This window comes from Melozone crissalis, unplaced genomic scaffold, assembly GCF_028551555.1.
Source record: "Melozone crissalis strain CALT ecotype California unplaced genomic scaffold, PUWL_Pcris_2 ptg000023l_1, whole genome shotgun sequence".
NCBI lineage: Eukaryota > Metazoa > Chordata > Aves > Passeriformes > Passerellidae > Melozone > Melozone crissalis.
The window spans coordinates 34,511,329-34,539,187 of NW_026535801.1; the positions used below are offsets into that span (position 1 = coordinate 34,511,329).

The 27,859-nt window shown below is 40.6% G+C and overlaps 1 protein-coding gene across 1 annotated transcript in view; it reads right to left on the bottom strand.

Annotated features, from left to right (window-relative positions):
• The window catches only part of NCKAP5 (NCK associated protein 5), a 369,194-nt gene that overhangs the window by 311,576 nt on the left and 29,759 nt on the right, over positions 1 to 27,859 (bottom strand). Inside the window, exon 2 of the mRNA XM_054278273.1 lies at positions 24,247 to 24,375. Within this exon, the coding sequence (XP_054134248.1) occupies positions 24,247 to 24,315 (69 nt within the window). The 5' untranslated portion in view covers positions 24,316 to 24,375. The remainder of the gene's footprint in view (positions 1 to 24,246; positions 24,376 to 27,859) is intronic.

A 27,859-nucleotide genomic window follows, 5' to 3' on the forward strand; every position in this document is an offset into this window, starting at 1 on the left:
TCTGCCCTCAAAAATTGACGTGTCATTTATAATTATATATCTGTGTGTACATACAGAAAGTGAAGGAGACAGAATATGAGAGGACAGTTTAGTTCCTGAATTTTATAAAGAAATGCCTGCCTCAGGTGTCTGGATGTTGTGGAGATCTACTATATTGTTCTCTTTGTTAACAGGACTTAGAATGTGTAGCAAATGGAGTCCATTCAACAAAATAAATTAATTATTTTACAAAAATAATTTGGGTTTTTTCTGTAGTGACTTTTAATTTTAATTCAGAGTGCTTCTACCAGCTCTTGCTGTCAACATTGGTTAAAATTAAACAGGCAGGCAGGAGATCAGGAACAATTTTAGCATACTTTAGATGATAAAAAATGTATAACTTCAAAATAGCTAATAGAAATTTGGCACAATATTCATACATTGCAATTTCATTCGAATATGATTCACAAATCCTGGTGGGTTAAGTATTACTATTTCTGGGATATGAAAGTTCTAGCTAGAACAAGCTCTTAGCTTTGTTTCTGCGCTCACCCCACTCATGCCCTATAGTTCCTCTTTGAAGAAATTTCCCATTTCATGAGATGTTCCACCATTAATGCCACTTCTAGAGAAAGGCAATTTCCCCATGATGTGTCAGTGGCACAATCCAAGATATTCCACAGTGAATGTAAATACTGCAAACAGGATTTGGCAAGAAATGTCTCAAAACACATTTCAGAATTTTCCTATGCTGAACTGGGAAATGCCAGAGATCTATCTAAATAAAAATTTGATACATTTTAGCAAGAAAATTTTCTGGTATTTTATATTGTATGAGAGAGTTAGGGAATTATATTTTCTTATTCTACTGGATACAAAACAAAATTATAAAGACATTGTTCTTAGACTTATCACGTGCTCTGCACTGGTTGGGACAGTTCTCAGAAAGAGTTTCCCACGTCTTCTTTGAAATACTTCTTCGTCCTGGAAAAACCATTGTTAAAAATAAAACTTTTCTTCTTGAGTTTTGACCCTAATGTGAAGAACATGATAAAATACTATGACAGGTTTCAAATGTCCCACTTTTCTTCTTCCTATTTCTTTTCTTTTATTCATACTAGACCACCTTGGCCTTTGATAGATCAGTTTGAAAATTCCATTGGGATTCTAAAAGCAAAAGGAAAGCAATACATGGCAAAGATAAAACAAATAGCTCTAAAAATGGCTGGAGGATCAGCTCAGTGCTGATGGAGGGGTGAATCAAAAGATGCACATCCTTTAAGGTTCCATTGTGACAGTCCTGCATTGAAGGCACGAGGAAACTCATCTGAGTCACACTGTGTAATAACATTTATCAGAAAGCAGTGCTATTAATGCAAGCAGACAAGACAAGTCACAGTCTGATGTACTAGTCCAGAGAGAACAGGAACAGAGAGATTTTCTACAAACAAGCTTAACCCAAAATAAATATGAAAGCATCTTTGTTCTTTGAAACGGCCCTCTCATTCATACTATGCAAGCCCTTTTTTAGCAATTCTTGGTTTTAAATTAGTGTTTGGAGTACAGCATATTCCTCTGGCCAAAAGGGCAAAGCAATTGTAAAGCTGATGCATTTCTATTAAAAGTACAGCAGCTCTTCCCTCCATCCCATAAGCCATGGAAACGAGAGCAGCTCAAGGCACGTGGCTGCTGCACCAGATGGTGAAACAATTGTGCCTGGGTTGTCCCCTGAACTGCCCTCTTCCTTCCATGCTGCTCCCCTTGCTGCTTCTCCTGTGCTGCTTCAGCTCTTCTGCACACAGTCCTTCCACTGGGGCAGTTTGTCAAACTATTGGTAGTCACTTCTACCCAGAAAATAGCACTGGCACACCATAATGATACCCTGTCCTCCAGAGCACTCTCCCAGCATTGCAAAGCACTTCAGCAAAGGTATAAACCATCAGGCTGGAAAAACTGAGACACAGAAATAGCCACACTAAAAACACAGCTATCACTGAAAGCAGCCACTAGTTGCCAGTTTTGCTTTTCCACTTCCATTTTGCACATCGTCTTTGAAAAGTTACGCCAGGTCTTGCTTTCTCTGGCTGTTGGCTTGCAAAGAATAAAATGCTGCAAATCACTTTCCCCTCTGGGAATCACACAAGTAATAGTGTGGCTTCACAGCATTACAGAGCTGAATAAAGAGGAGAGATAATGCCAGGGCATGACACCAAAATCCAGCTCCTGATCCTTAACCCTCTAGAACTGCAGAAGTACCAGATTTCATAGGCAGCAGGACCACCATTATCTTCAAATCTGACCTCCTGAATAATGAAGGCCACAGAATTTCATTCAGTAATCCAGTCAGAGGAGGGAACTAATAAGGGATGCTTGATTCTGCCTGCTGAAGTAGCTCTTGAGACTAGTTGTAAGGTTAAAAGGAGGATATCTGCTGGCTGCTCCATTCCAGACAGTAAAAGCTAAGTTAACTCTATACTGTCCATATTTAAAAATGGGCAGAATTTGCTTACAAGCCCTTTTCCTCATTTATCAACTCTCCCAGGCTGTATCTACATGCACAGAGCCATTGCCCTAAAGCCCTGATCTCTGACCAGCTCTACAGCAGATTTGCTCAAACCTAAGTCCACAGTCCAGCCCAGTCCTGGAGCCTTCACCCAGAGATGAGCCAACCTCTTTCACCATCCCCCTTCCAATGCACACTTTTCCATGCTCTATTTTATATTTGTTTGCACAAACATATGCTGTGAGCTCAGAAAGTCTGTCAGCAATTCACAGATGGCCACATTCAAATAAGCATCTTTGATAGAGATGCAAGGTCTGAATAAAGATGTTAGAAATCTCTAATATGACTTGAAGCATCTCAGCTTGGTAATGTGAAATCTGGGTTAGCCTTGTGCAGAGACAAAGGCCAGCTGCCCTATGAATTCAGAGTTATATTCTGAATTACTCTATTCCTGACATTGTTTGGCAATTTGGGACTGATGGAATATGCAAGAAGGTTCCCTGGCAGTTGCATTTGAATTTAATGCTGTTTCCAGATCTAATAGAAAATGCCATATAAAGAGGAGTGTTTATCAGAGTTCTCAGGCCAGACCCAACACCTGTCTGTTTTCCAGGGTAATTCATGGTGCCTGTTTGTCATTAACAAAAGTAAACTGTGTGTTATTCACAGGCACAGAAAGAGCAAAAAATCAAAACATTGCGGGGGGTGCAGCCCACACTGCCTTTTCTTACTGCTGCTCTACAGTTCCATATTGCCTAGAAACATCAGTAGGGAAGGGAGACAAATAGAAAGAAAACAGTCTGAAAATAACTTTAGCATGGCTTTTGTATCTCAAGTACTGTAAAAACAATGTTTAAAACTGGCTTCTAAGATTACTTTTATCCTTATTTCATAGGAAGTCAACAATGCCAAATGAGCAGAATGAAAAACAAGAAAACAGTAATAGCATCAAATATACAGCTGAGAAATCACAGTAAAACCCACAGCATTATCTCCTTCCTTCAGGAAAATACATAACAGAAGTGTCAGTGCCAAACTATCCAGAACAGGGGCCAATTTATCATATGAGAAGCTTCACCACAAGCTGCAATTTGTCTGCATTTTAAGCAAATGAACAGTAGCCCATTGCAACAGATGCTACCCCAATTATGAGCCTCTCTTGCAGAGCTCTCCTAATTCCCACCTGGAGGGCTTCTGCTGAGTCACTGCACTGTGGCCAGGCTGGGGACACTTGCTGGCTACAGGACCAGCAGAGGAGTCCAGTCCCAAAACACCCCGTGTATCCCAAAGCTTCAGTGAGGATATCCAAGAAATCAAGACAATCCCACAGCTCTCACCTCCCCTTTTCTGCCCAGGCACCAAAACCCTCCAAACCCCATGGCTCATGGTGTCCCCCGTCCTCCTGCAGTGTGGGAGTCACTCCTGATAGTGCTGGTGGTTCCTTTGACAGTCCTACTTTTCCAGGGGATTCCTGAGAAAACCATATTTCACTTCTTTTCAGGGAGGCCTTGATGATAACTGGTCATGCCCCAGGCATCCTAATTTGACCAAACGATACATTCCACCATATCAAATGTGCCTCCTGTGGAACTCACAAGCTTGTACTCCATTGTCGCAGACATTTTTTCACAGAAATCCTTTCTTTGGGGTTGTGTATCTTCTGGGAAGCAAAAGGGCCCCAGAAGAAGAATGTAAACAATTATTATCACCTGCTGTGAGTGCAATAGGATGCACCTGTGATTGGTTCATGTTCCCATGTTTATAATTAAGAGCCAATCACAGGAGCAAGCTGGGGACAGTGTCCCTGGACACAACTTTGTTATAGATTCTTTTCTATTCTTCTTCTTAGCTTAGCAGCATCTGCAACTTCTCTCTTTATTCCTATTAGTATAGTTATAATGTATTATATATCATATATCAATAAATCCAGCCTTCTGATCGAGAAACAAGATTCTTGTCCTTCTCTCATCATCCCCAGCGACCCATTCAGGACGCTGTAATACTCCATAAAATTGTAACTTAATGATATTTAAAATACTGCAGCTACCTCCTTTATATGTGAGGAAATGCTTCAGCTTGACAAAGGTGGCTTTCCTCTCTGCATCCTGTGCTGTGCAGATGCCCCCTGTGTGTGCCCATTTGGCTGCAGTTGGTTTGGGTCAATGCTTTATTGGCCATTTGTTTGCTGCCTGGAAGGCCCCACACAGATGCTGGGTGCTTTGTTTTCTTTCCCCAGTTGCTTTCACACATGAAGCTGTTATGCACATGCTGATGGATCAGATGAAAATACCACACACCTAAACTCTTACCAAGCATGCCCGATGAGGAACACACTTTGTTCAGTGGTGCCCATGCCAACCTGTCACCTCTCCTTGCAAAATAGTTTGAGTGTTAAAAACCTCCAGTGCCAGCCCATCTGTACCCCTTAGAATGAAGATCATTCTCCAAATAATCCCTACCTAATTTATATTTTGAAAACTTTTTTAAAATAGGCACAATTTGAAATATATCTTCTCAAACTGTAATAAATTACTGGCAAATAATCATCTCTACAAGATGGATTTAGACATAATTTTTATCATTTTGCCCTCCCATGGCTCTTATTGACAATATGGCTTAAGCTCATCAATTCTGGCTTAATTATAGGCATGCTGAATCCAAATACTAATTTCCATCAAGCATTCCATGGTTTCAGCTGTAATGCATTGATATGTTAAATAAATACATTAAATGAATTAGATGTGAAAAGCTTCCAAATTTCAAGCTGTGCTCATTTACTTATTTATTCTATAATTAGAGAAAAAAATATTCTGAAGTGCTGTACTTGTCACAGACACTTGAGAAAAACTCAGGTTTAATATAAGTGCTCATAAAAATGTATTTTGAGTGCAATTTCTCTTTCTGCAGTTCCATCTTTTGCAAAGCTGAATGTACAGCTTTTGCAGCAAGGACAGTCATTGTCTCTTTGAACAAACAGAATTCATTCACTGACAGGTTTATTGCTTCTTTACCTCAGATATTTCCTACAGTGGGCATCATAGAAAACTGCAAGAAACCAGAACATTAAAGGTGTTTTCAGTTGCAGGGTATGGGATTCTACAGCTGGAATCATATTTGATAAAACAATGTTCTCAACTCACATTGTCATGTCCAAGAAGAAAGCTCGTATGCGTGAGATAAAATGGCTGGGTTCACTAGAAGAATTGAATTTTATTTGTTTTCTGTCATTATTTTTGGCTGACTAAATCATGGCTTGAATCTTCCTGACATCTTAATTTCATTGACTCTCAGGATCTGCGCAGAACTGAATAACTCTGCTTGCTTGAACTGCCAATGTTATTGCTTTAAAAGTTTATGGAAGCAAGGACTGAACTGTAAATTTGACAATGCTGTAGGACACTGAAGTGTTGCATTTTAAAACATCCCCCAAAATGCTTTTTCAAAATGGCAGGATTAGGGACAAAGGTCACATTTTTGACATTATTTACATTCAAGTTGCTCAGATTACTTATGGGAAAAGCAGCCATGAGATTTATACCTACAATCAGGAGTGATTGCAATATGTGTTCTGGTGAAAGGGTAAGAACAGCTCCAGTGAGGAAAAAGCCTGAGATGAGGAATGTTGGCTACTGCACACAGCAGCATCTCAACCTGCAAATTACCCAGACATAAAGAGTTAAGAGTCAATCTAAAGTCTCTCCCTAAATACTGTATTTTCCTCCCCACAGCAGGAGAGGAACTTCAGCATGGCAGAGCACTAAATCAGGAAGAGACAATACAAACTTTAAATGAACAAGAGATTTCAAGAGGTCTTAGAGAAGTTAATTCTATTTCCCACTAGAAAATGAGGTTTCTTACCTGACTGGAATATGAAAAAGCAAACACTGAGTGGTCTATCCTTGTACTTTCACTGAGTATAATTCATCTTATCATTTCTCTGTCATTACTTAAAACAGATTTCAATGGGTGCCTAAGCAACGGTGCCACAGAGGCTCTTGAAATGTCTCAAAAAAGCACAATAATATAATGCTGTACTGACCACTGTAGAGTGAAGACTTTGGGCTCAAATTCAAATATATTTCCCCTGCTTTGCCTTCCTGCCTTCCCTTCCCTGCCTTCCACATCTCTCCCTCCCACCAAAGCTGAGCATCACTAAATGAGAACAATATACGCATTCCTAAAGATGACCACCGGCATTTAAGTTTCAGGTGAGCAAATCCTCTCCCTTATCCACTCTCCAATTTTGAAAAGCTGAACTTCCATGGCATCAAGTCACCCTCAAAAACATCTTCACCTCAGAGGCATCACAGGGTACCCATCAGCAGCAACTTATTTTGAGGAAGAGCTGCAAGCAATGTTTGAATAGAAAAAAGCTGAGGTTGGGCTGGGGATGTTTGGTAGGGTGAGTCAAACCCTATTCAGAGTCACAGAATATCAAATTCTAACAATATCTGACTTGAAAGGGATTTGAGGTTTTATTTTGTTTAGGGTTGGGGTTTTTTTTGTTGTTTGTTCTGCAATTTTTAATAACCTTACATTTCTTAAAATAAAAAAGCACAAAGTGTCCAATTACATAATCCCGAGACTATGAAACAAGCCAGGTACATCAAGAAAATTCTAATTAACGCTCATCTCAGGCTTCAAATCAAGTGTCAATTTGTTCCTTTTTATTTGAATTTATTGTAGTCAACATTAGTTAAAGCTGGAGACATTTGTTCTCTTCCTAATGATATACACATAACTCCCACTTCCATCCCCTTGCTCCTTCCAATTAAGAACTTCTGAACATTTCAGCTAGAAGGCTTATCTGGCATAGATTATTCACTGTATCATATGGATTCAGATTCTTATGTCTGGAAGCTCTTTAAAGCAGCAATTTGTTCTTTGTTTAGTGCATTTTGCAGTGTATGGTGCTAAATAAGCTTAGGGAGTGCTATTCACTGAGGCATGTTTGTGCTCAGTGGATCCAGCACTGCCTTGTGCTTTGTTCTTTCAGTCTGTGCAAACTCTCGGATGCAATGTGTAAAATCCAGGCTGCCTGTAAACCAGCCTGGCTCTTAAGGAACTCCTCAGACCAAGCACACAGAAATTAGCAGCTCTGAGGAGCACTGCAGGCGGAAATGCAGCACTCATTATACCACCTTGCTATTCCCTAAGTACACACAATGAACACCAGCTCATGGCTTATCTCCTCTGCACAACTGATTGCCTTCCTTGCCACATGGCTCTGACACGTCCTGTGTCCACTCTGGGAAAACTTAACACCAACTGAGCAACCAAGCAACACCAGTGCCTTGAGTTTTTCAATTCCAGACCGTTTTTCCAAGTTAACCATTGCATTGCTGCATTGATCCTTTACTTTTCAGCCTTGTTGAAATGAACTTTAGAAAGCAAATATAGTTTTATTTCTCTGAGCATTGGAATAGGCTTCCCCCATCAATGCAAACACATGATGTTTTATGAAAGCATCACATCTGTTTAGCTCCCAGCTCCACCCTGGGAACTCTCAGGCTCTCAGGACAAGTGAAACTGCTGCAGGGTAGGTGTCTGAGGGAAGTGAGAGCACCACAGATCTCCCTCTTTTCCCCTGCAGGAGCCCAAGAAGGCCTTGCTGGCAAACTGCACATGAACATGGCTTTGTCAGGCCAAGCTTTTGGTCAAGAAAAACAGAACCATCCAACAAAGTGTGTGTCCTTCCAATGCAGGTAAAAAAATTGGGGAGCAACTTTGCAGATTTCACCTAGCACCACTTATTTAAGAAATGCTTTCTTCCAATAAACTATAGGGAATATCCTCAGTTTTAGTTAAATATTACAGTTGTTAAAGAAATGAGTTATGAGTAATTTTCACTCTTTATAAGTTTTCCCTCAAGGAAATGGAATTTTAACATAACACATTTTATATCTTGTGTGATACTCATCCTCTTGACTCATACATCAGAGGAAGGGATGTTTAGATAAGATACCATAAGTTGTTACAAGAACAGTGTAGCTGAGGCATGAAAATATTCATGCTCTCAGTTGACTGATACATGAGAGGACTCACAATACCTACAGATTATGAGATATTTGAATCCAGACTGAATCCCTAGGATGATTGGAAGGATACTTACACTGAGCACTTGATTTCTGAAGTTGCCTTACAAACCAAGCAATCTGTTCAAAACACTGAAAAGGTTTAAGTGCTGAAGCTATTGACACTTTTCCCTCTGATGGAGATCCATGAAAACCAGAGTAAAGAGTATGCTGATGAGATTTCCACTCACAAAACACAGAAATTTCACAGGCTCCTGCCTTCACTCAGACCAGCATCAATCTGTAGAAACCTCACCACTTTGCCCTTCATGGAAATGCCTCAAAGCTGTCCTTACATAGCTTTAGTAAAAGGAAATATTTCAGGTTTCTAGCCCGTTGACCTAATTTTAGTCACACCTACTTGACTGTTCAGCTCTTAATTACATCTGATTCTTACTTAGTATAAACTGAAATAGCTTGATTATCATCAGTGCCAATTTATATCACATAAGAGCTCGGTTCACTGACTTTCTTAAAGTGATGCTTGATTTACTCTGAAGCATATGGGGGTGAAATCAGGTTTTGTTTCTCCTTTACGTTGAAGCTTCAAGTTGAAAGCTTAATTTTGAAAAGGAGACTGACAGAAAATTTCTTCTGTAATATGTACATTAGCAAGAGAGCATGTGTGCTGGTTAGCATTGAATTTTATGGCCCTTCCCTCCTTCTGCATGTCTCATCCTACCATAACACTTAACCCACTCTCCAAATAAACAATGACTGGTTCAGGTTGCATGGGATCTCACAGTTGCTTCTGATGCCCCTGGGGCACCCTAAAAGGGGTTTTATACAGGTATGTATAAAATCTTTTTATGTCAAAGAATCCCTTAGGATGGAAAGAACTTCTAAGACCATCAAGTCCAGTTTTCCACCCAGCACTGCAAAGTCCACCATGTCCCCAGATGCCACTTCTGCTTGTCCTTTAAATACCTCCAGGAAAGAGAGGTGACTCCATCACTTCCCTGTTCCAGTGCTTTATAAACATTCTGGGGAGCTGTGCTCTAGACCCTTCACCTGCTCCATTGCCCTTCCTCAGACACACTCCAAGACCTTTCTTTTAGCCCATGGCCCAAAAGTGAGCACAGGATTTGAAGTGCAGCCCCACCAGTGCCAAGTACAGGGGTTCAATCCCTGCTGGCCACGGTGGTGCTGAACAGTGGCTCCCATCTCCTACTATTTGTTGCCTGTGGGAATCAGTGTAGAGGCATTTCAGCTGGGCTGTTGATCCCATCACCTTTCTACCTGACCATTGTCAGGCATTTTCATGGTTTCTAAGACATCCCCAGCCCTTGTACCTTTGCTGCCTTGTGGATCTCCATCCTTAACCTCCACAGAGCCAGCAGACTGAAGGAACTCTCCAGCACATCATCCCTCAAACATCTGTGTGTGCCTCCAGGCTTATGTCTAAACACAATTTTATATGTTCCCTATCTTGCCTGTAGGGATTGACATTTTCATAAAATTTTGCCTATGTTTGTACATGAATGCAAATAAGAACAAGTTCAAAGCCCAAGCAGTGTGCTTTGTATTTTAATGAGCATTACAGGCAATGATAAAAATACCTATCAGTCTCCAGTCCTGAAATTCCAAACTCACGCAGTCCAAACAAGGCAAACAAGAATTACAAGGCTTCCCCTTATTTATTTGTAACAAAACTGGATTTTTTTTTTTCTGCTACTTTTGCATAAGATGCATCTCTGGGTTGAAACTGGAAATGCCTATCTCCAAAACTCTATGTTTTAAGACATATTACAGTGTAGGGTATTATCTTGAACTCAGGCTTAAAGGAGTAAAAGTCGTTTTTGAGAGAAGCCCACATCTTTGAGTGCCACTGAGGACACAGTGGGTAAGAAAGGTGCAGGCTGTGTTGGACTTCCCTTTCCGTGGCCTAAAATTGTTCCTGACCCCAGGATGGAGTAGTGAATGACACAGTCCTTGACCCAAATATCAGCAACAGCTCTAGTCAGGACAGGCAGAGAAGCCAGCCACAGCAGCCTCCTCAGGAAGGGATGGTGTTGTGTGTGAGATGGACCCAATGACACACATGGTGCCCTCACTCATTCTGCCCTTGCAGCACTGTGAGCTCCAGGGGTGCTGGAATTGACCCCCTGCCCTGTCCAGGCCCTGCAGGTAATGGAGACTCAGATAAACAATGAGCATCTTTCCAGTTTCCTCCCACCCCAGTAGGATTAAACAGTTATTCTGAACAGTTTTCAAGAAAGCACTGGCGCTCTCTCCTTTATGCAAATGGAAGAACATGGAGTATGTAATTACCATTTGGAAGAATCTCTGCTGGAAAAGAAACTTGTAGCTACAAAAACCAGCGTGAAAAGAATTTAAATGTACTTATTGTAAACCTGACTTCTTAAAATTTTAAAGAGTTGGTACTATTCTTCCACTAAAGTATTTTTAAAAATCATCTCACATCTCTAAAATACCTAAAGGATTTTGTTTTTTAATTAATCTTAATTTTTAAATGCATTAACTACTACAATTGCTCATTTCAGAAAATTAATTTTGTACTCAAAGAGTAGATGTTGTAAATTTGGTGTTATATAAACTATTCTTTATAGATAGAAAAGTAATTTTAATGATTATATCTGCAAAGTTTTGATAGATGAAGAATACTTTGATCTGTGCATAATTATGAATCTTTACTTCAGTTTTATAGGTAAGGGTGAATTTCTGCAGCTAGCAGCCCCCTGTCAAGCATATCTTTGTAAATGAGATTTCTGGACAGGTGAAGGCACACTGGTTAGGATTTTCAAAGGAACTGATGACTCAAGATGTTGAAAGTTTTCAGTGTCCCACTGAATGGGACCTGTGTTTCAAGATTTCCAACATTCCTGTAAATAAAGTACCCAAAGTGGAATGCCCAAAGTAATACATCTGTCAGTAGTCAATTAACAGCCAGCAGAACTAAGCAGTTATAAATCAAAATGTTGTGATCATAAAATTGGTGAATGCAAAAAGGGAGAAAAATCCTTTGGAACTCATAACCTTTGTCAAAGGAAATTCCCAGGTTGCTTAGGACAGACTCTGAAGGGAATCAGAGTTTCTGCGGCGGAGGAAAGCAGCAACACTGGACACCAGCAGTGCCCAAGTGCCTCAAGGACACTGAGGGAGGGTTGTGAGACCCCCTCTGCAGCGAGGTGTTACATTCATTACATCCATTCACACCTCACACAGACACTGGGATAGCCCAGGATTTGGGCATGTGGGGAAGGAAGCACAGCTACAACATTTTACGTTTAAACAATGCCACATTCCAACATAATTCACTGCCTTGGACAGGTGTGGTGTGCTGGTTTCAGACACATTTACCTGGATGTCCTTTAGCACATAGAGTGAATTTGCACAAACTTAAGAACACCATGTAGCAGCCAATCTAGGAGGCTGTGAACCAGCTACTGCAATAATTCAACCAGCGCTGTTATCCAGACATAAATCAGACCCTTTGTGTCCTGCTGAGACAGCAAGACCTGAGCTTTTCCTGGATTCCTATACAGATTAAAAAAAAAGAAAGCCTTGACAATGTAGTTGATGTGGTGCTCAAAGGAAAGCTTGAAGTCACAGATGAAACTGAGATTACAAAGTGGTTGGAAAGTATATAAGAATCCCATCAAACAGAACCACACAGGGAAAAGGGCTAGGAGGAACCTGCTGCTTTGCCAGTGACAACCAGCATGATTCAGGACCACAAGATAATCCAATTACAAAGACACAACATGAGAGAAATCTCCTGTCCGACCCTCAGTAAGAGCAGGAGAAACGGGCAGGACACACCAGCTGATAACTAAAAAAATGTTTGAATGGAAATGCCTACAGAATAAATGGAGGACATTAGCTTGATTTTTGTCTCATATAAATGTACATCAGAACAAGTCCATAGAGTTCCAGGCATGTCAGAGACATGAATGAGATAAGATGCAAGTACTTGCAATGTCAGATTCTATCACCTGAACATGTGTGGAGTGTGCACTTTCCTGGCTGAGATATCTCTCTAATCAGAGCCACTGAAGTTTCTTCTTAGTGCAGTAAGGCAACAGATAGGCTGGCTAAAGGTACAAACAGCATCTTTTACAGCTTTAGCAAAGCTGTTCAGGAACTTTCTACAGACTACTCCAGAGGAGACTGCAGTTTCCACATGAAAAACCAGAAATTTTTAAGGGCAATGACAATGTAATTCTTAGAAAAAACGGATTTCCTCTAGGGTAACAGAATATTTTTCATTACTCCAATTTACGTTACTCCAATGCACACATCCATACCCTGCTTCTTACTATGAATCAGAAACTTTTTGTTTGCACTCTCAACTTGGTGCATTTAAAGCCAGAAAAGATGCAACAAAGATGGGGGAAAAGTAAATTCAGTTTAAGAGAAGATATTTCCAACATTTATAAGTAAAAAATGAAACTAAATTTAATTGAGACCAAAATGTCAAAGCATTGAAATAAATTTCCCAGGATGGGAAATTTCCCAGAAATTTCCCTGTTCTGATCCAGTCTAATGTCCAAGTGGAATTCTGCATTACACCTCTCAGTCATTTAATTCAAGCACTTGTCTTCCAGGAAAGGTTTTTAATGAACAGGTATATTTGAATCTACTTACAAAGCAATAGAAACAAAATAATTGGCTTCAAAAGTCAAATCTTGCTCTTTTTGACAGGGACTGCAATTTAGGCTGTAAAAACTTTGAAAGAAGTTGAGAATTAAATTGTGCTTCAAAAAGCTCTTTCAATACACTGTGTAGTAAATAATACACTTAGACAAAAATGGACTGGCAGATTTTTTGAGAGCAATGTCCTGTATTTTTACATCACCAAAGACACATTGGAGCCTTCTGAACAGTTACACTTTTGTTTGGGATTCAGTGCAAGAAACCACTGCCCTGAAACCTGATCATATTGTGAGTTATCTTTGCCAAAACTCATAAATTCAAGCACAGAGAAAACATATTGGGTGTCTGGAAACAGTGGAGGTAATTTTTCCCTTCAGACCTACTAGAGATTTTCACTATAATGAAAAACTCTAAGGTATCATTATAGAAATAAGTTGGGAAACTGTTTCCCAGCCAAAATTACTTGGATCCGCTTTATACGCTGGGAAAAATACCCATTGAAATCATAAAAACTCTCTGGATTTACACTGTTAGCTTCCCATAAAGCCAGCTGTTGATACCCAATTATTTTAAATGCCTTGCAATGATCCCAGCTCATTTCCTATCTGGGTCACACAAGGCCCTGCAAGCCAAAGCACACAGGCAGGCTCAGAGGCGCAGGAGCAGAGGAGGGAAGGAGCTGCCAGCAGAGCCATTCCCAGCAATTAGAGCTCAACAAGCACCTACAGAACAGAAAAATGCCTGGAATCGGGGTGCCTACCCTCAAATATCCCTGTCTCCAGGGATCCCAAGCAAAATACATATTTACACTGCAGAGTTTTGCATGGCTCTCTTGACAGCACGAAGCAGAACATTTTCCATGTGGAAGATTTAGGCGGTTCTTTGGCAGCTTGGTTTTTAATGAGGGAACACTTATTCCACAAAGGCAAAACACACAGTGATTTCACGGAAGTTTTCAGTAAGGCACACTTTATCTAAAGATCAAAATTGTAAACTTGTGAAGCAAAACATTGTACATCATCAGGTTTAGTGTGCATCATCTATCACAGTTATACAATTAAACAAGCAAGGGGACCAAAAGTGCGTATATTTATATATATAATATATATATAATATATATATGTGTATATATATATATGAACAAAAGAGAAGCTAGAATTTTCCAGCTGGAACTAAAATATAAAAGCCTCAAAATTTTTAGCACAGGCTGGAAACACTGGTTTGCAAACAACTCAGAGCAATAATTTTGACTTGAGGTTATATCACACTCATTGTAAGTGGACAAAAATTAGCAAAATTCTAAACATGAGTGAAAGTTGACCACACCTGTTTGTAAAACAAAACAACCTGGAAATGCCTACATATCTTCTTGCAAAGACTTATTTTGTTCCCTTTGTATATTGGCCTGTGAAAAGAAATTTAGATTCTCCTATGGATGCAACAATATTCCAAATAGAATGTTTTAGTGGATGCCATAACCTAGCAGGAGGTAGATTTACTATTCATTCTTGGTCTTGCAGGGTCAGAAAAAATGTCAACAAAATAAAACAATAGAGGGCATAATTTTTCCTTTCTCTTCTCCCTAGGATTGTATTCCACTTGAATCAGGCAACTGGGAGACACAGAGGAGACTTGTGCTTCTCAGGATATGTGTTGTGCTTAATTGCTGAAGGCATGAAGCATTCTGAAAGGTTTGTCAATAAAATCCCTATTTAGTTAACCCCAATCTCTTCAGATCTCTCGTTACAGGCAGCCTTCTGCTCTTAACATCTGGGCAGGCAAAGCGTCCAATTTCACTGCTGCTTTGGGAGCTTACCAGGGTCCCCAGAACATGCATTTCCCTTGGTGGCTGCTGATCCCTGGCCAGGCTGACAGTCAGCCTTGGTGTGACACGAGGCACATCATCCTGTGGCACACACCCAGCGTGGTGCACGCTCCCCCTGAATCCAGGCTCTCCCTGAGCTCCCCTCTTCAGGGCAGGGCTGACATCTGTCACAGCTCCGCTCTGTAATTGGTGGGGCAGGGCAGAGGGACAGAGCAGCCCGAGATGACAGCCAGCGCTGCTCACAGCACTGGGGCTGCTGTCCCTGCCTGCAGCCCTGTGCTCCAGGGAAAAGGCAGCAGCAGGAGGAGGCTGCTGGGCTGGCTCTGCACCACGGGGCAGGCACCTGCCAGCTCCTCCCAAAAACCCCGGGGAGCAGAGCCTGGTGTGCGCGCTGCAAACCATCAAACTCCTCCAAATCAAAACGTGGGGTTCCATCCAAATAACAATCCACCAGCAAACACTTCCACAGCAAAACTTCTCCTTATTATGTCCCAAAGAGGAAAGCCAAGCCTCAGCAAAGTTGTCTCCCTTGCATCAAGATAAAACTATGACTTCTTTCTTCCAAGCCCTGACATCTGCAACTATAAATTACCACAAAATTCACAAAGTTCAGTTTCTGGAGTTCATCAACTAGAACGCTTAACATCCTTTATTTTTGTAACACCCAAATTGTCTATTGTACCATGCTGAACTTTCACTCCCAAATAACTCTCAAAATTCATGCATTTATCTCTTGCGTTTTCCTTCATTTTCATTTTTAGTTCCTCCTCTGCAGCTAAATCAGTGTCTTTAAAAGCTTATTAGGAGTTGTTGAGAATTTAATACTTTAATGTCAAAAGTCTGACAGTGAAATTACTGAGATTCTGCAGCAACATAGGCCAATTTCTCAGCTTTTTTAGAAGGCAACAGAATATGATTGCCCTCTGTTTTTTCCCAGTCCATCTGCCAGCTAATTTGCAGGCCCAAGTAAAACCATTTTTTCTGTTCTCTGTTCTTACTTTTCCTTCACTTTTTCATCCAGCTCTGTGACAATGAACAAGGGTAGATCAGCTGCATAAATTTCTTTTAAGGCTTCTGTTTTAACCTTCAAGTCTGGTGTTTGTCACTTTAAGTTTATGTGCCAAAGACATGAGAAAGCAAAAGCCAGCAGTTTGTCAAAGCATGATCTCTGGGGACGTGGGTACTGTTTCAGCTGTCACCATGTCACCCTATACACCTATTGATGTAACTTTTGATGTGCAGCAACAAATGGTAAACAATTCCTCTCTCAGAGAGCACTCCTGCCTGTGTTGGAGTCAGTGCTTTTGATCAATAAACCAGTGAGGTATATTCCAGTAGGAATATTATTCGAAGTTTTGCTCAGGAACAACATGCTCCACACACTGTTTGTTTTCAGGGCAGTTAGTTTTTTATTTCTAGAATCTCTTCAAGCATCTCTCCACTGCTCACTGCTTATCCACCTCTCCAGTTCCAGAAAAGGATTACTGGTTTCTATTGGTGTAAGCTTTAATCAAAGCAATAGGTCACTGTCTGTATCACCACAAGAACAAATTTCAGTTCTTTCTGTGGCACTGGTACCTAGCAAAACCATTTCTTCATGTTAGGCCTGGCACTTCTAACATCATTCCCTGGGTTCACTGAATCCTTTGGAACTCACAGCCCCTGTGTTTCTTAATTATGATTTAAGGCTTGCCAGGCTGCTCCAAAATTTATAAATGTGACTTACAGTAACCACCTGCTGTCAGGAAGTTCAGTGCTCTACAAACTTCTTTTTTTTCAAATCCCTCTTCTGCAAATGCAATCCAAACCAGCCATGTCCACCACTGCTACATGGAAGTGCTATCATCTCTCTTAGTGACTATCCTGTTTATCCAGGGTGATGTAGATTCTTCTCCTAGTACCTTAGTTGTACTGCTGTGCTGGTAAGTGATGTCCTTAAATCCACGGAGACCACCATTCCCCACATTATTTGTATTACTGGTATGCTTAATATGAAGACTAAACACTGCTGTCCCATATCAGTGGTTTCTCTGTTCTGCTCACCTCTCAGCAGTTTCTGCTGTAAACTGACCCATTCAGAAGGCTCTTCTCTTCTGCCTATCACACCAGAGCTCTTGTCTCAATTTTCCCTTTATTAAAAATGCAAACGCAGAGCCTCTGTGCTCTTGGCACTATGTTTATAGATAGCTCAGCTTTGTCAAAGTCCAGGTGCTAAAGGCTCTGGGTGTGCACAACAGAATCTGTCTTTCTGTTTAGATAGCTTTTACACACTCGGACCCCATTGGGATTTTCTTTTTCTACAAAGTTCCAGTCAGATTCCAGGACTGTCTATTATGCAGACAGCACTTCATCTGCCCAGTCTGTGGAATAGATGTTCTAACTGACAGATTTGCAAATTGTGTGATACTATCCTTACTATCCATGAGGAAGATGCAGAGAGGTTAGGACAAGATGATCTTTATGATCCCTTCCAACTCAAATCATTCTATGATGCTATGAGTAGATTTTTCTTAGAATTTTGTTTACTGAGCCCTTATGTCAATTCCATATTTTATGGTTTTCCTCATGAATGTGCAAATCTTCACCTTTACAGGTAGCAACACAACCTGTGCTTCATCGCTGTTCTTCCCTGCATTGTCTTCTACCTCAAAATTCCACACTTGTCACCTTTATTAAACTGTTCTCCTTGACTTACTCTGCCCCTGGATGCATTGGATGTTACGTATGCTTTACCTTGCCTCTGAAAAACACCAAAAGCTGTTTGTTTGAGGCTCACATTTTCCTATGCTGAACCATACTTTTGCAGTGCTGGATTCAGCCCCTGGCATGGGCTTTTCTATGATGGTATACCCAGTTGAACAAAATTCTGCATTATAAATTAGCACAAATCAAAATCCAAGTTTTGAGAGGACTGAAAGTACTTGCAGACTCCAAAGGAATTTGGCAGCAGCTTTTAGGTGGGAAAAAATATTCAGGCTACAAAAGTTAGAACATTAGCCGACATCTGACAAGGCAATATTTTTTAATGACACCTTTCATTTTGAACTGCTGGATTATGTTATGGTGCACAGTGATGTCAGACACACTGTGAATGTCACAGTCAACTAGCAAAAAAAATACTCAGAGCTATTCCCAGAATTTAATTCCCAGACATGAAGGGTTCCCCTCCTGCCTTGCTGCTGCAGCAGTTTTCCCAGCTCTGCTCCAACATCATGCTCTCTGTGACACCTTTCATCTGAAGATATCAAAGCACGCTAATAACAGACTATTCCTGGAATACTTATGAGGTAAGACATTACTATAACACCCAATTTATTGACAAGAAAACTGAATCAGAGTTTTGTTAATGAGAAAACTGAATTAGAAATTTATTAAACCGAGTTAGGAATTGATCAGAGGTGACAGATGTCAGACTTAACCCTTGAGTTCCTGGCTCCCAGCCGCAGATAACACACACACACTTCTCAGCAGTCTCCAATTGAGCTCAGTGGTGTTGCCCATGCCACCAATCCAGCTGCAAGCAGCTGAAGGTATTCCTCCCACGCCCCAGAGCAATTCATTACATTACACTCTGCCCTTATTACAACAAAGTGGTGCCATTGAAGCCCACCCTACAGAGCCCCACAGGAGCGTGTGACCAGAATGAAAGCAGCAGGGCACAGTTCACCAGCCACCACTGAAGCACTTCACCACAACTTGCTTTCAGAAGCAAAAGCCTCATTTTAAATAAAACAAAAACTTCTGCTTTGATAAATGCTGGCTGCTTCAAAAAGATATTCTGTTCTCAAATCTCCCCAGCTAAATGCCACCACAGCTGTAAGGGTGAGCCATGTGTGTAGTCAGGCTGGGAATTATCCACATAAATAAAGAGCACAGCTTGAAACATTGACTTTTTCCTGATCAAAAGGGCCTGGGAGGCAACTGGACAGTTTGGATCAGGCAAAGGATAGGGCTTTTATTATTTTCAAAGAACACCCCAGTGAATAGAGTAGCCAACGTGGCCCTGGTGGCAGTGATATGTTCTAACACTCCCCTCATCCCACACAAATTACTTAAAAGCTTGGCTTTAGGTCTATTTATGGTTTGGGGTTTTTCCATTTTTCTTTTTGTTTAAGAATTTTGTAGGGAAAACCTGAAATACAATCAATCCTTTCATGAGGCCTTTTAATACCACTGCCTTTCTAAGCTACCTCCCTCACATACCAAATGATAAATTGCAAATATTAACACAGAAATCTTCTCATATGTCTTCATTTTACCCATATTAAAAAAAAATAGGTGCCTAAATTCTATCAAAGTACATTTTTTTACTAAGAATTTTCATATTAGTTTTCTTTGTATGTTCCTACCTGAAATGAATCAAGGACACAGAAAAATCCCTTTCCTTCCTGTTTCTATCTAGTTTCTTTCACTAGTTGTTTTCAACTAGTTATGCTTAAATGCAAGATTCAACAGGAAAAATATTTTTCATAAAAAAATCAAACCCATGAAATATTCACACTCTTGCTCTTTGTAAAGCTGTTCTATTTAACCAAACTTAAAGGATTTAAGGATTTAAGAGACACAAAGCAAAATGTTCTCCAGAAAGAACTGTTTCTCTGTTAACAGAAAACAATCTGACATGGGTGTTACATGACAGCCAAGCAACATATTCCAAATAAATGCATTCCTTCAATATTATGAATTTTGAATTTTGTTTGTTTTCATGCTAAACAGAAGTACTGCGGCAATAACAGCAAAGACTTTGGTCTTGACTTCTTGCACAGCAAACCAGAAAGATACAGAGTTCCATCTTATTCTTCAACTGTTGTTGATCTTATAATCTTATAACCACCTATACAATAAAATATCCTCACAAATATGATAAAAACATGACAAATGCAGATCTGTTATTTAAAACAAAAAAGATTCAATCTTTAGTTCTCCTTTCTCAAGCCTATTCAATTTTCAGAGTTGTGGTGTTTTGATTGGAATCAATTTGCAGAAGAAAACTTTATAAACTCAAAATGCAGTAGCATCACTTGTACAACAGATGAGACAATAAGGTAGTATAAAACTATATTGAAACTGTAAAAGGTATATCCTCCTTGGGTGGTATGTTTTGGGTTTCAAATGCCAGGCAGAAATTACAAAGATATTATTTTCTATAACTGATCTCATAGGATTACCTGTGAGAACTGTTATGAAGTTAATATTTTCTAACTGTTTCATCTGAATACAAAGCCATAAAACATCAATGTCACTGCAGGCTTACCTGCTTTGCCTGCAAATGTAAATAAGTGGGTGTATAACAAATCTTCAGCATGGTGCCAATATTGGAAACCTGCAGAGCAGTAATAGCCAATGGCTATACTGGGTATTTCTGGAATACCACCTGGGATATTATGACCAAAAACGGATAAAGATCTAATTTAATTGAAGTTAACAGCAAGATGTCCCTTTCACCTGGGCAGCAGTAGTAGCAATTCCTCTGGCTTTTCTTCACAGTGGTAGGGTTCTGGAGCTTGTTTAACTCCATGGTTTCAAACTACTAACTTCCAGTGAAGCATTAATTATCACTCACTAAAAAATCTATGTCCTATGAAAGACATTTTATGAACATATTTGTGCACTTTTATTTTATTCGTTTTAAAATGTTTATTTGCTCTCATTGTAACGTTTATTTCCCCAAGACACCACCTGTGAGGGGTAGATTAGTAGAGGAAATAAAACTTAATCTCTACTTATCTGAGTGATCCAAAAGTAGTTACTGTGCCTGTGGTGTAAGGAAGAGTGGTTTAATAGCTATGGAATTGCTTCCTGCTTGAAGGATGCCCCTAACATGGTTCTTTCTTATCTGAAGCCTGAAACTCATTGTTTGATGGGCAGGCCTGAATACAAAACACTGATGGAATTTATGCTCATATTTTGAAGGCCCAGATTCATATCCCAAGGAGAGAGAATGTCTTTTCTTCAGAAATACCTCTTTCCTCTTCTCACTCTGCCATCAAATACCTTCATAGATTCTATATTCAGAGTCTAAGAGCAGAGGAAGGAAGAGGATCTTTTTTGGTTTTTTTTTTAATATCACTATGCAATACTTGTAGATTAAATCATGGGAAAAAACATTCCAGAAGATTACAATCTGATGCAGATGGGAAAAGCAGCAGAGCCAGGCAGGGTAAGGAATGTTATCAGAAACGCCTATTTGTATCTCATGGTCCAGAGCGCAGAAGTAGAAACATATTTTCTTTAAACACCCAGAAGTTAGAATTCTTTCTGAGATATGATAATGCTTAAACTCTCCACCAAACAAGGAGAAGAAGGATTTGAGAGAATCAAGGCCAGATCTCCCAAGCAGAGTGTCCAACCCTGAATGCCTGAGAGATTACACACAAAACATCTGGGAAGAGAGAGAGAGGACAAGAGAGACCCAAGAACTTGGATGAGCAGAGGATTGGACTAAAGCACGAGGCTCGAACAGAATGTGATGGTACAAGGGTAAAGGAAATAGACATATATGAAGGCAACAATTGAGAGGAGGTAAGCTAGAACAGGAATTTGGGGACAACAAGGAAAACACAAAGGGCTTTGCCTTTCTTGATGCAATTTCATGAAGTCATAAGTCAGCCATGTGACTTACTACAGGATGCTGAAGGCACCTGAGTCTCAGAATGTCTCTTCCAATTTGTAATGAAATAATAACTGGGAATAGGAAACTCAAAAGTTTCTAATTAACTGTATGGATGGCACTCCCAGATCTGGTTACACATATTCAACTCAATGAAAGGTTCACAGACACAGACCTGTGACACCCCAGTACAGCAAATGGATGTGTGCCCTGAAACTCAACAGGTGACACAACCTGTAAATGCCACCTGTAGCAAAAGATATTGCTTTACAATGGTGATGACAGCATGATGGGTTTATACATACAAAATTTTGAAGTATTGCTATATTTCTTTCCCTCAATGCATTTCCTTCAACACTTTCACACCAATAAGGGTTAATCAACCACAGAACCTCAGCTGCCACGTGTTGACACTAATTCACTGACCTCCAGCCAGTGCTTGAAGCCTGATTTCAGCTGTGTGCAACCTCCCACCCTACTTACCCCTTGCTGCAGAGCAGGGAGAGAGTATCACCATCCCATACAGCCACAGTTTCTGTTTCTCCTCCAATGAAGTCCATATGGTTGCTTCAATATACACATAGCACTGCTTATAACACAAAGCACTTTGGATGGTGCCACACACACAATATTTCTTACATTGTTGGCAAATGCCTCTCTCTACTCTTCCCTTACTCATGGGGAAGGGTAAGAACTAGACATGGCGCCCTATTTTGAATATAAATCAAATCCAAATTTCCACTAGGTGGGACTGGAAGTCAGAAATATCTGGTTCCTTGTTCCCATCCACACAGCACATTACAGTCACCTCAGAGAAATGAAAGTTTCTATCTTAAAGCATTCGGTAAAGGCTAAATCTAGTCCAATAAATCAGTGATAACATTTAGGGGAGAATAGTACACTAAGCAATGTATTCATGCAAAATTCACAACTGCTAGCATTTCCCTTAGCTTTCAGTACCCATTTTCTATGAGCATTCTTTTCTCCAGATAAATATTGACAGTCTGTGGTCGATTATTTGGATCACAGCAGTACATTTTAGCTGCAGGATTTAGGCTGGAGTCTCTTTTGGGGCTGTGTATGCCTAGAACCAATAACAGAGGTTTAGGCCCTGGGACTAAACAGACTTCTGAGCCTACAAAACCTTTCAGATTTTGTCTGTCTCTGGGTGTATTACATAAAGTTGTGAGTTCATACCAAACCTTCTTTCTCTGCCCACAAGCTAGAAAGGGTTTTAAAGTGCTGGGAGCACGACCTGACCTGCTGAGTGCGTGCAAGCCGAGAGAGCAGCTTTTGTTGCAGGCTGAACAACCTGCAAACAGTCACGTCTCAGTATCAGAGCCCTGAGCTGCATGGCCTGAACAGGGTTAAACAGCTCTTCCTTAGGGTGCTGAGCAGCTCAGAGAATTCACTATTCTTCACTACTTTTATGTCTCTCCAATTAATTATATTTTTCTGAGAAAAGGGATGTAATTCATCAGCATAAGAAATGGTGCCAAGAAAAGGACAGAGCTCTTTTTAAACATTCTCTGCACATTTCTTCAGTAGCCACCTGACATTACCTGAGCTGTGCCTTGCAGCTGGGGCCTGAGGGAGAGGAGCAGAGTCCTTGAAGGGCTGGAAACCTGGGAAGGTGGGACTGCCCTGCTGACCCCAATAAAGAACACAGCAGGCGATTGAAGAGCATCAGTAGATACACTGAAACCTGCTGAGTCCATGTTCACTGCTATTAGCATGTCAGTGGGCTTTATACTTTGGGGGGAAAAAAATCCCAAACCGCAATTTTAGCGTAAGAGGAAGGAAACAACATAGTTGTAATAATGTGTAAAATTCAGGGAATGGGGTTAGCACAGCTGTGGCATTGCAGGCAAAAGGGTTTGGGGTCCCACAGTCACCCCCTCTATGAGTGTAAAAGAGATGGCACAGGTTTCCTTAGATCTCTCAGCTTTGCCTGTTTCAGTATTTGCAGATTGTCATGCTAAATACCTGACATGGGCACTTTTATCTTCATACACAACTCCTCCACATCTATGAGCATTTTCTGGCATCTATGAGCATTTTTAGCATACAGCTCTAAAAACTTGTTTGTCTCAGTCATCCTTTGAAAATATTAACTGAAAATAAAACTAGAATATAATCTCCAATGAATTTAAATCCTAGATAAAGCAAAAGCAAATGTTTTACAGCATGTGGCATTTATGCTTCTCTTTCAGTAGATTTGAGTTTATAGATTTGCTATGGTGAACACATTTGTGCTGATTTCCTGATAAACATTTCTGACAGAGGACCTCAGCCACTTACAGACCTCACATACTAAGCATGAAGCAACACAGGATGATCCCACAGAAGCTGAGTAATATTTTAATAAAAAATCCATTATAATTGTTCTAGATTCCTTCCTCATGCAAATTCAGTGAAATCAGGGACATGTTTCTATATGATAACAAGTTTCTACCTAGGATGTCATAATATTCCTCCAATACTTTTTGTTGGAGAGTCTGAATAATCACAAAATGTTGTGATATTGTGATGAAGAGATAAACACCTTTAAAATATATCTAATTGTGAGTATTGTCTCTAAAAACTGTATTTTTATGACAAGATACATTCAGTAAATGCAGCAAATATTCATTCTTACCACAAGACTGCTGTCCAGAGAAAGTCTTTTCCCAAATTCCCTTTTCTGTAGCTGTCTTTTTCTCTCCATAGCTGCAGTTATTTGTTTTCCTTTTGATCAACTAGAAATGTCAGGCCGCTTTCAGCATCACTGAAAGAAAAAAAAAAAATTAAAATATTTAAATGCTTATTTCAATATCCTACTATACAGTTACTGTCTTTCATCATTAACTTTGTAATAACCCAACAGCTAATAACTTTGTGTTTCTAGTAGGCTGTGTTCCAGGAATAAATGTTCTGTGCCAAAAAATCTAAACCCTCCAAACAGAAATATTACCAATATGTTTGGGTCGCTTCTCAAAGGCAGAAGGAAAAAAAAATAAATCTGCTACAACTGCCTTTAGCATTACACCCATGTTTCCATAGTCTTTGGAACTGGGCAGGGAGCTGAATTTGCAGAGCCAATGAATCACCTGAGGCTGGGCAGGGGGAGGGAAACAGTTTGTTTCACATTAATTGCACTCCTCAGTAAGCCCCGCTTGTTGGCACATCTGTGCTGCTACTGGGATGTACAAATTTTGGACCCGATCCTGAAGAGTTCTAAAAGCTTTCAACTCCCATTATCCTTAACGAGAGACAAATGCCCTCAGCACTTTCCTTACATTTTTAAGGTCAAAGATTGCGCTGTAGTAATCAGACAGTCCCACTGCCTGTACAGAACAGCCAGGGAACTCAGCCCATGAAGCTACCACAGAGGGAATTAATCTTTCCAGTTTTGTAGGGTTTGATATTTCCCTACAAATTAGGGGGTGGCCAGTGGTTTCTACTAAAGCCAAGCCACAGTTTACAAGTAACAACTACCAGTTCTCTTCCTAAGTGTTCTTGTTGCTCTGTGAAAGCTTCAGCTTGTATTTTAAGATATGTATTGTTTGTGATACAGGAATATGGGCAAAGTTAATGAATTTATTTGGGATGTACAGAAGTAGTAAAATGACAACATAAATCAGAATCTAGCCTAAATTAAGGCAGGCAGATACAGAGAACCATGCACAGAAGTTTTCTCTTGCATCTCATACTGACTGTATTTACTGGATCACAGTCCCACTGGCTGAAAAACGAGACTTGGAAAAGATGTGTGTGTTTCTGATCCTTTGTGCTTGTTGTGAGCATCACCTTGGGTCACACACAGCCAGGTGATGCACAGATACCTCTGCTGCAGGGTAGCACAGCTGGCATTCCCAAAAGCAGCCTTGCCCATGCCCTCCAGACACATTTGCACGCCTGTGGACAGACTGGGCTTCTCACGCACCTGTGAACGATCCCATCTGTCGCTGTGGGGATATCAAGCCGATAAAACCTTCCCAGCTCTTCCCTCAAGCTGACCCCAAATGCTCTGCCACGAGGGCACACAGGAGCCTGAACGTGGGCCAAGCACAGGCTGCCTGCAAGGAGAGCAGGATGCCCCAGGCCCAGCTGCTGGAGCCAGCTGGAATCCAGAGCACTCCCAGAGGCACACTGGGATCATTGGGAACGGTGTGGGCATCACACTGGGGCTGCCCTTTTAAAGCACTTCCTTTATCCCTGAGTGCTTTAGCTACCAAACAATGCAGTGGTGAATCCAGCCCTCTATTGAACAGCACCTGGTGGTTCCTACACTTCTTTTGTACTTCTGGTTTATGCTCATGCAAGACCAGAATTCAGGCGACTTTCTTCCAAACAGATAAATATTAACTTCTCTATATATTCATCTAAGCAATGAATGCAATGATAAAATATACCTACAATAGTAGGAAAATCTGTTATTGCACTGTGCTCATTGCAGCCTTGTGAGGTTTTCTTCAGGTTTACCTATGAGCCCTTGTTTGCTTTTTTGGTAGCTCCAACCCTAAAACTACACATGCTACTTAATTCAGCTAATAAGGAATCTCAGTGGTGTGATATCACATAATTTCTGTTGTTTCCTGATTAGTGAGCAAAAGAAACACTGCAATGGATTTAAACAAACACAGCAGCAATGTATTACAGTTTGTGTGATTAGACCAGAAATTAGCAAACGACCTTATGTAATCATTATATCATTCTCCTGAGCAAGCATCATGCCTGGAGAGCATGACTTCCACCAAGGGAGGCTTTGCTGAGCACAGAACCACTCAGGAATGAGCCAGTGAGAGCTACAGCTGAAGCCAGTAATCCCCATGGAAGGTCAAGTACTTAATACCAGTTAAGTGCCTGAAGTTTCTGTCTGCAGGTGGAGATGCCCCAAATTCTAGTTCAGAAGTAAAAGCAGGAAGGATTATTATTAATTATTCCTATAGTTAATAGGTTGCCCTGAGCACTTGAAGTGCTAGGTACTGTGGCCATAACTAGCACAGCACAAGGACCTACTCATGTACTGGTGCAGCAACTCCAGACCTGCTGGCTCCACTGCTTCCCTCACACACACCATGGGAGCTCCAGCTCTGCACATTACCTTGAGCAGGCTGTCACACATCTATCTCTCTGAGGAGTTAACCACCTAAGGCTAAGCACACAACGTTTTGAATCACAGGTAATTATCAGACAGGATAATACAATACATCACCTGTACCAACATATGTTGATGTCTCAAAGTGCCCATCTCAGGAGGCCTTTAAAGAAAAATGATCGGCAGAGTGAAGCACTTAGGAAAAACAGGACAAGTTTCCATCTTGGAATGGTCATTTTTGTGCATCATACTGCTTGTCACAAAGAAAAAAACGGGCCTCCCAAGTAAATATCTCTTCCTCTGAGACCAAACAAAAACCTAACAAAAACTCTAAATGGAGCTAACATGTCCACTGGGAAGCTCAGCAGAAGAGAACAGCTGTCCAGATGGAACAGTCTTGGAATGCCAAAGTGCTGAGAACCAGTTTGCTCAAACATCAGAAATACTATTTTTGTACTAGCAAGAGAACAGACTGTAGAAATGTACCTGCCTTCCCTGACCAATTTGCTTGTCAATATGTTTACAGCAAAGACCCCAGTGATCAGCACTCAGGCCCTGATGATCCCATTAACTCAGAGGAACTGTGAACTACTGCAAAGTCACATCTGATTTATGGTGTCTTGACCCGTGCTGCACTCAGACATTTATATTCCTGAATCTTTGGGGGCTCATCTTCCAGTTCTTTGTGCTGCAGGAAATGTTTCTGCTGTAGGACTCTTCCCTAAGGGGAAGTTCATCCATGTTGAGCATATGGGGGCAGGTTGGGTTTAGAGCACTCAGGGATGAAGGCTGTATCCCCAAGAAGTGTATGGGGATCAGTCTAAGAGAATGCAGGTTCCAGATGTTTGCCCAGTGTGATCTTGCTTCAATAGGGTATTGCCCTCACTGCTCAGGAAGCCAGCAAGCCAGAGGCATCAGCTTGATTATATATCCTAAAGTGCAGTATTTTTAGCACTCAGTACAAGAATGTTCATTATTTCAGGAGATGGCTTGAAAAGTATGCCCTGGAGAAACCGTGTGATTAACACAGAAAAGCACTCTCTAGAATCTATGAGAGAAATTTCTTGGATTATAATTCCCTCTTCATTTCTAGTAGTAACAAAGGATGATTGATGTATATTGCTTTAGCTGATGAAAATGTACAACATCAAATTCCTTGGATAAGCATCCA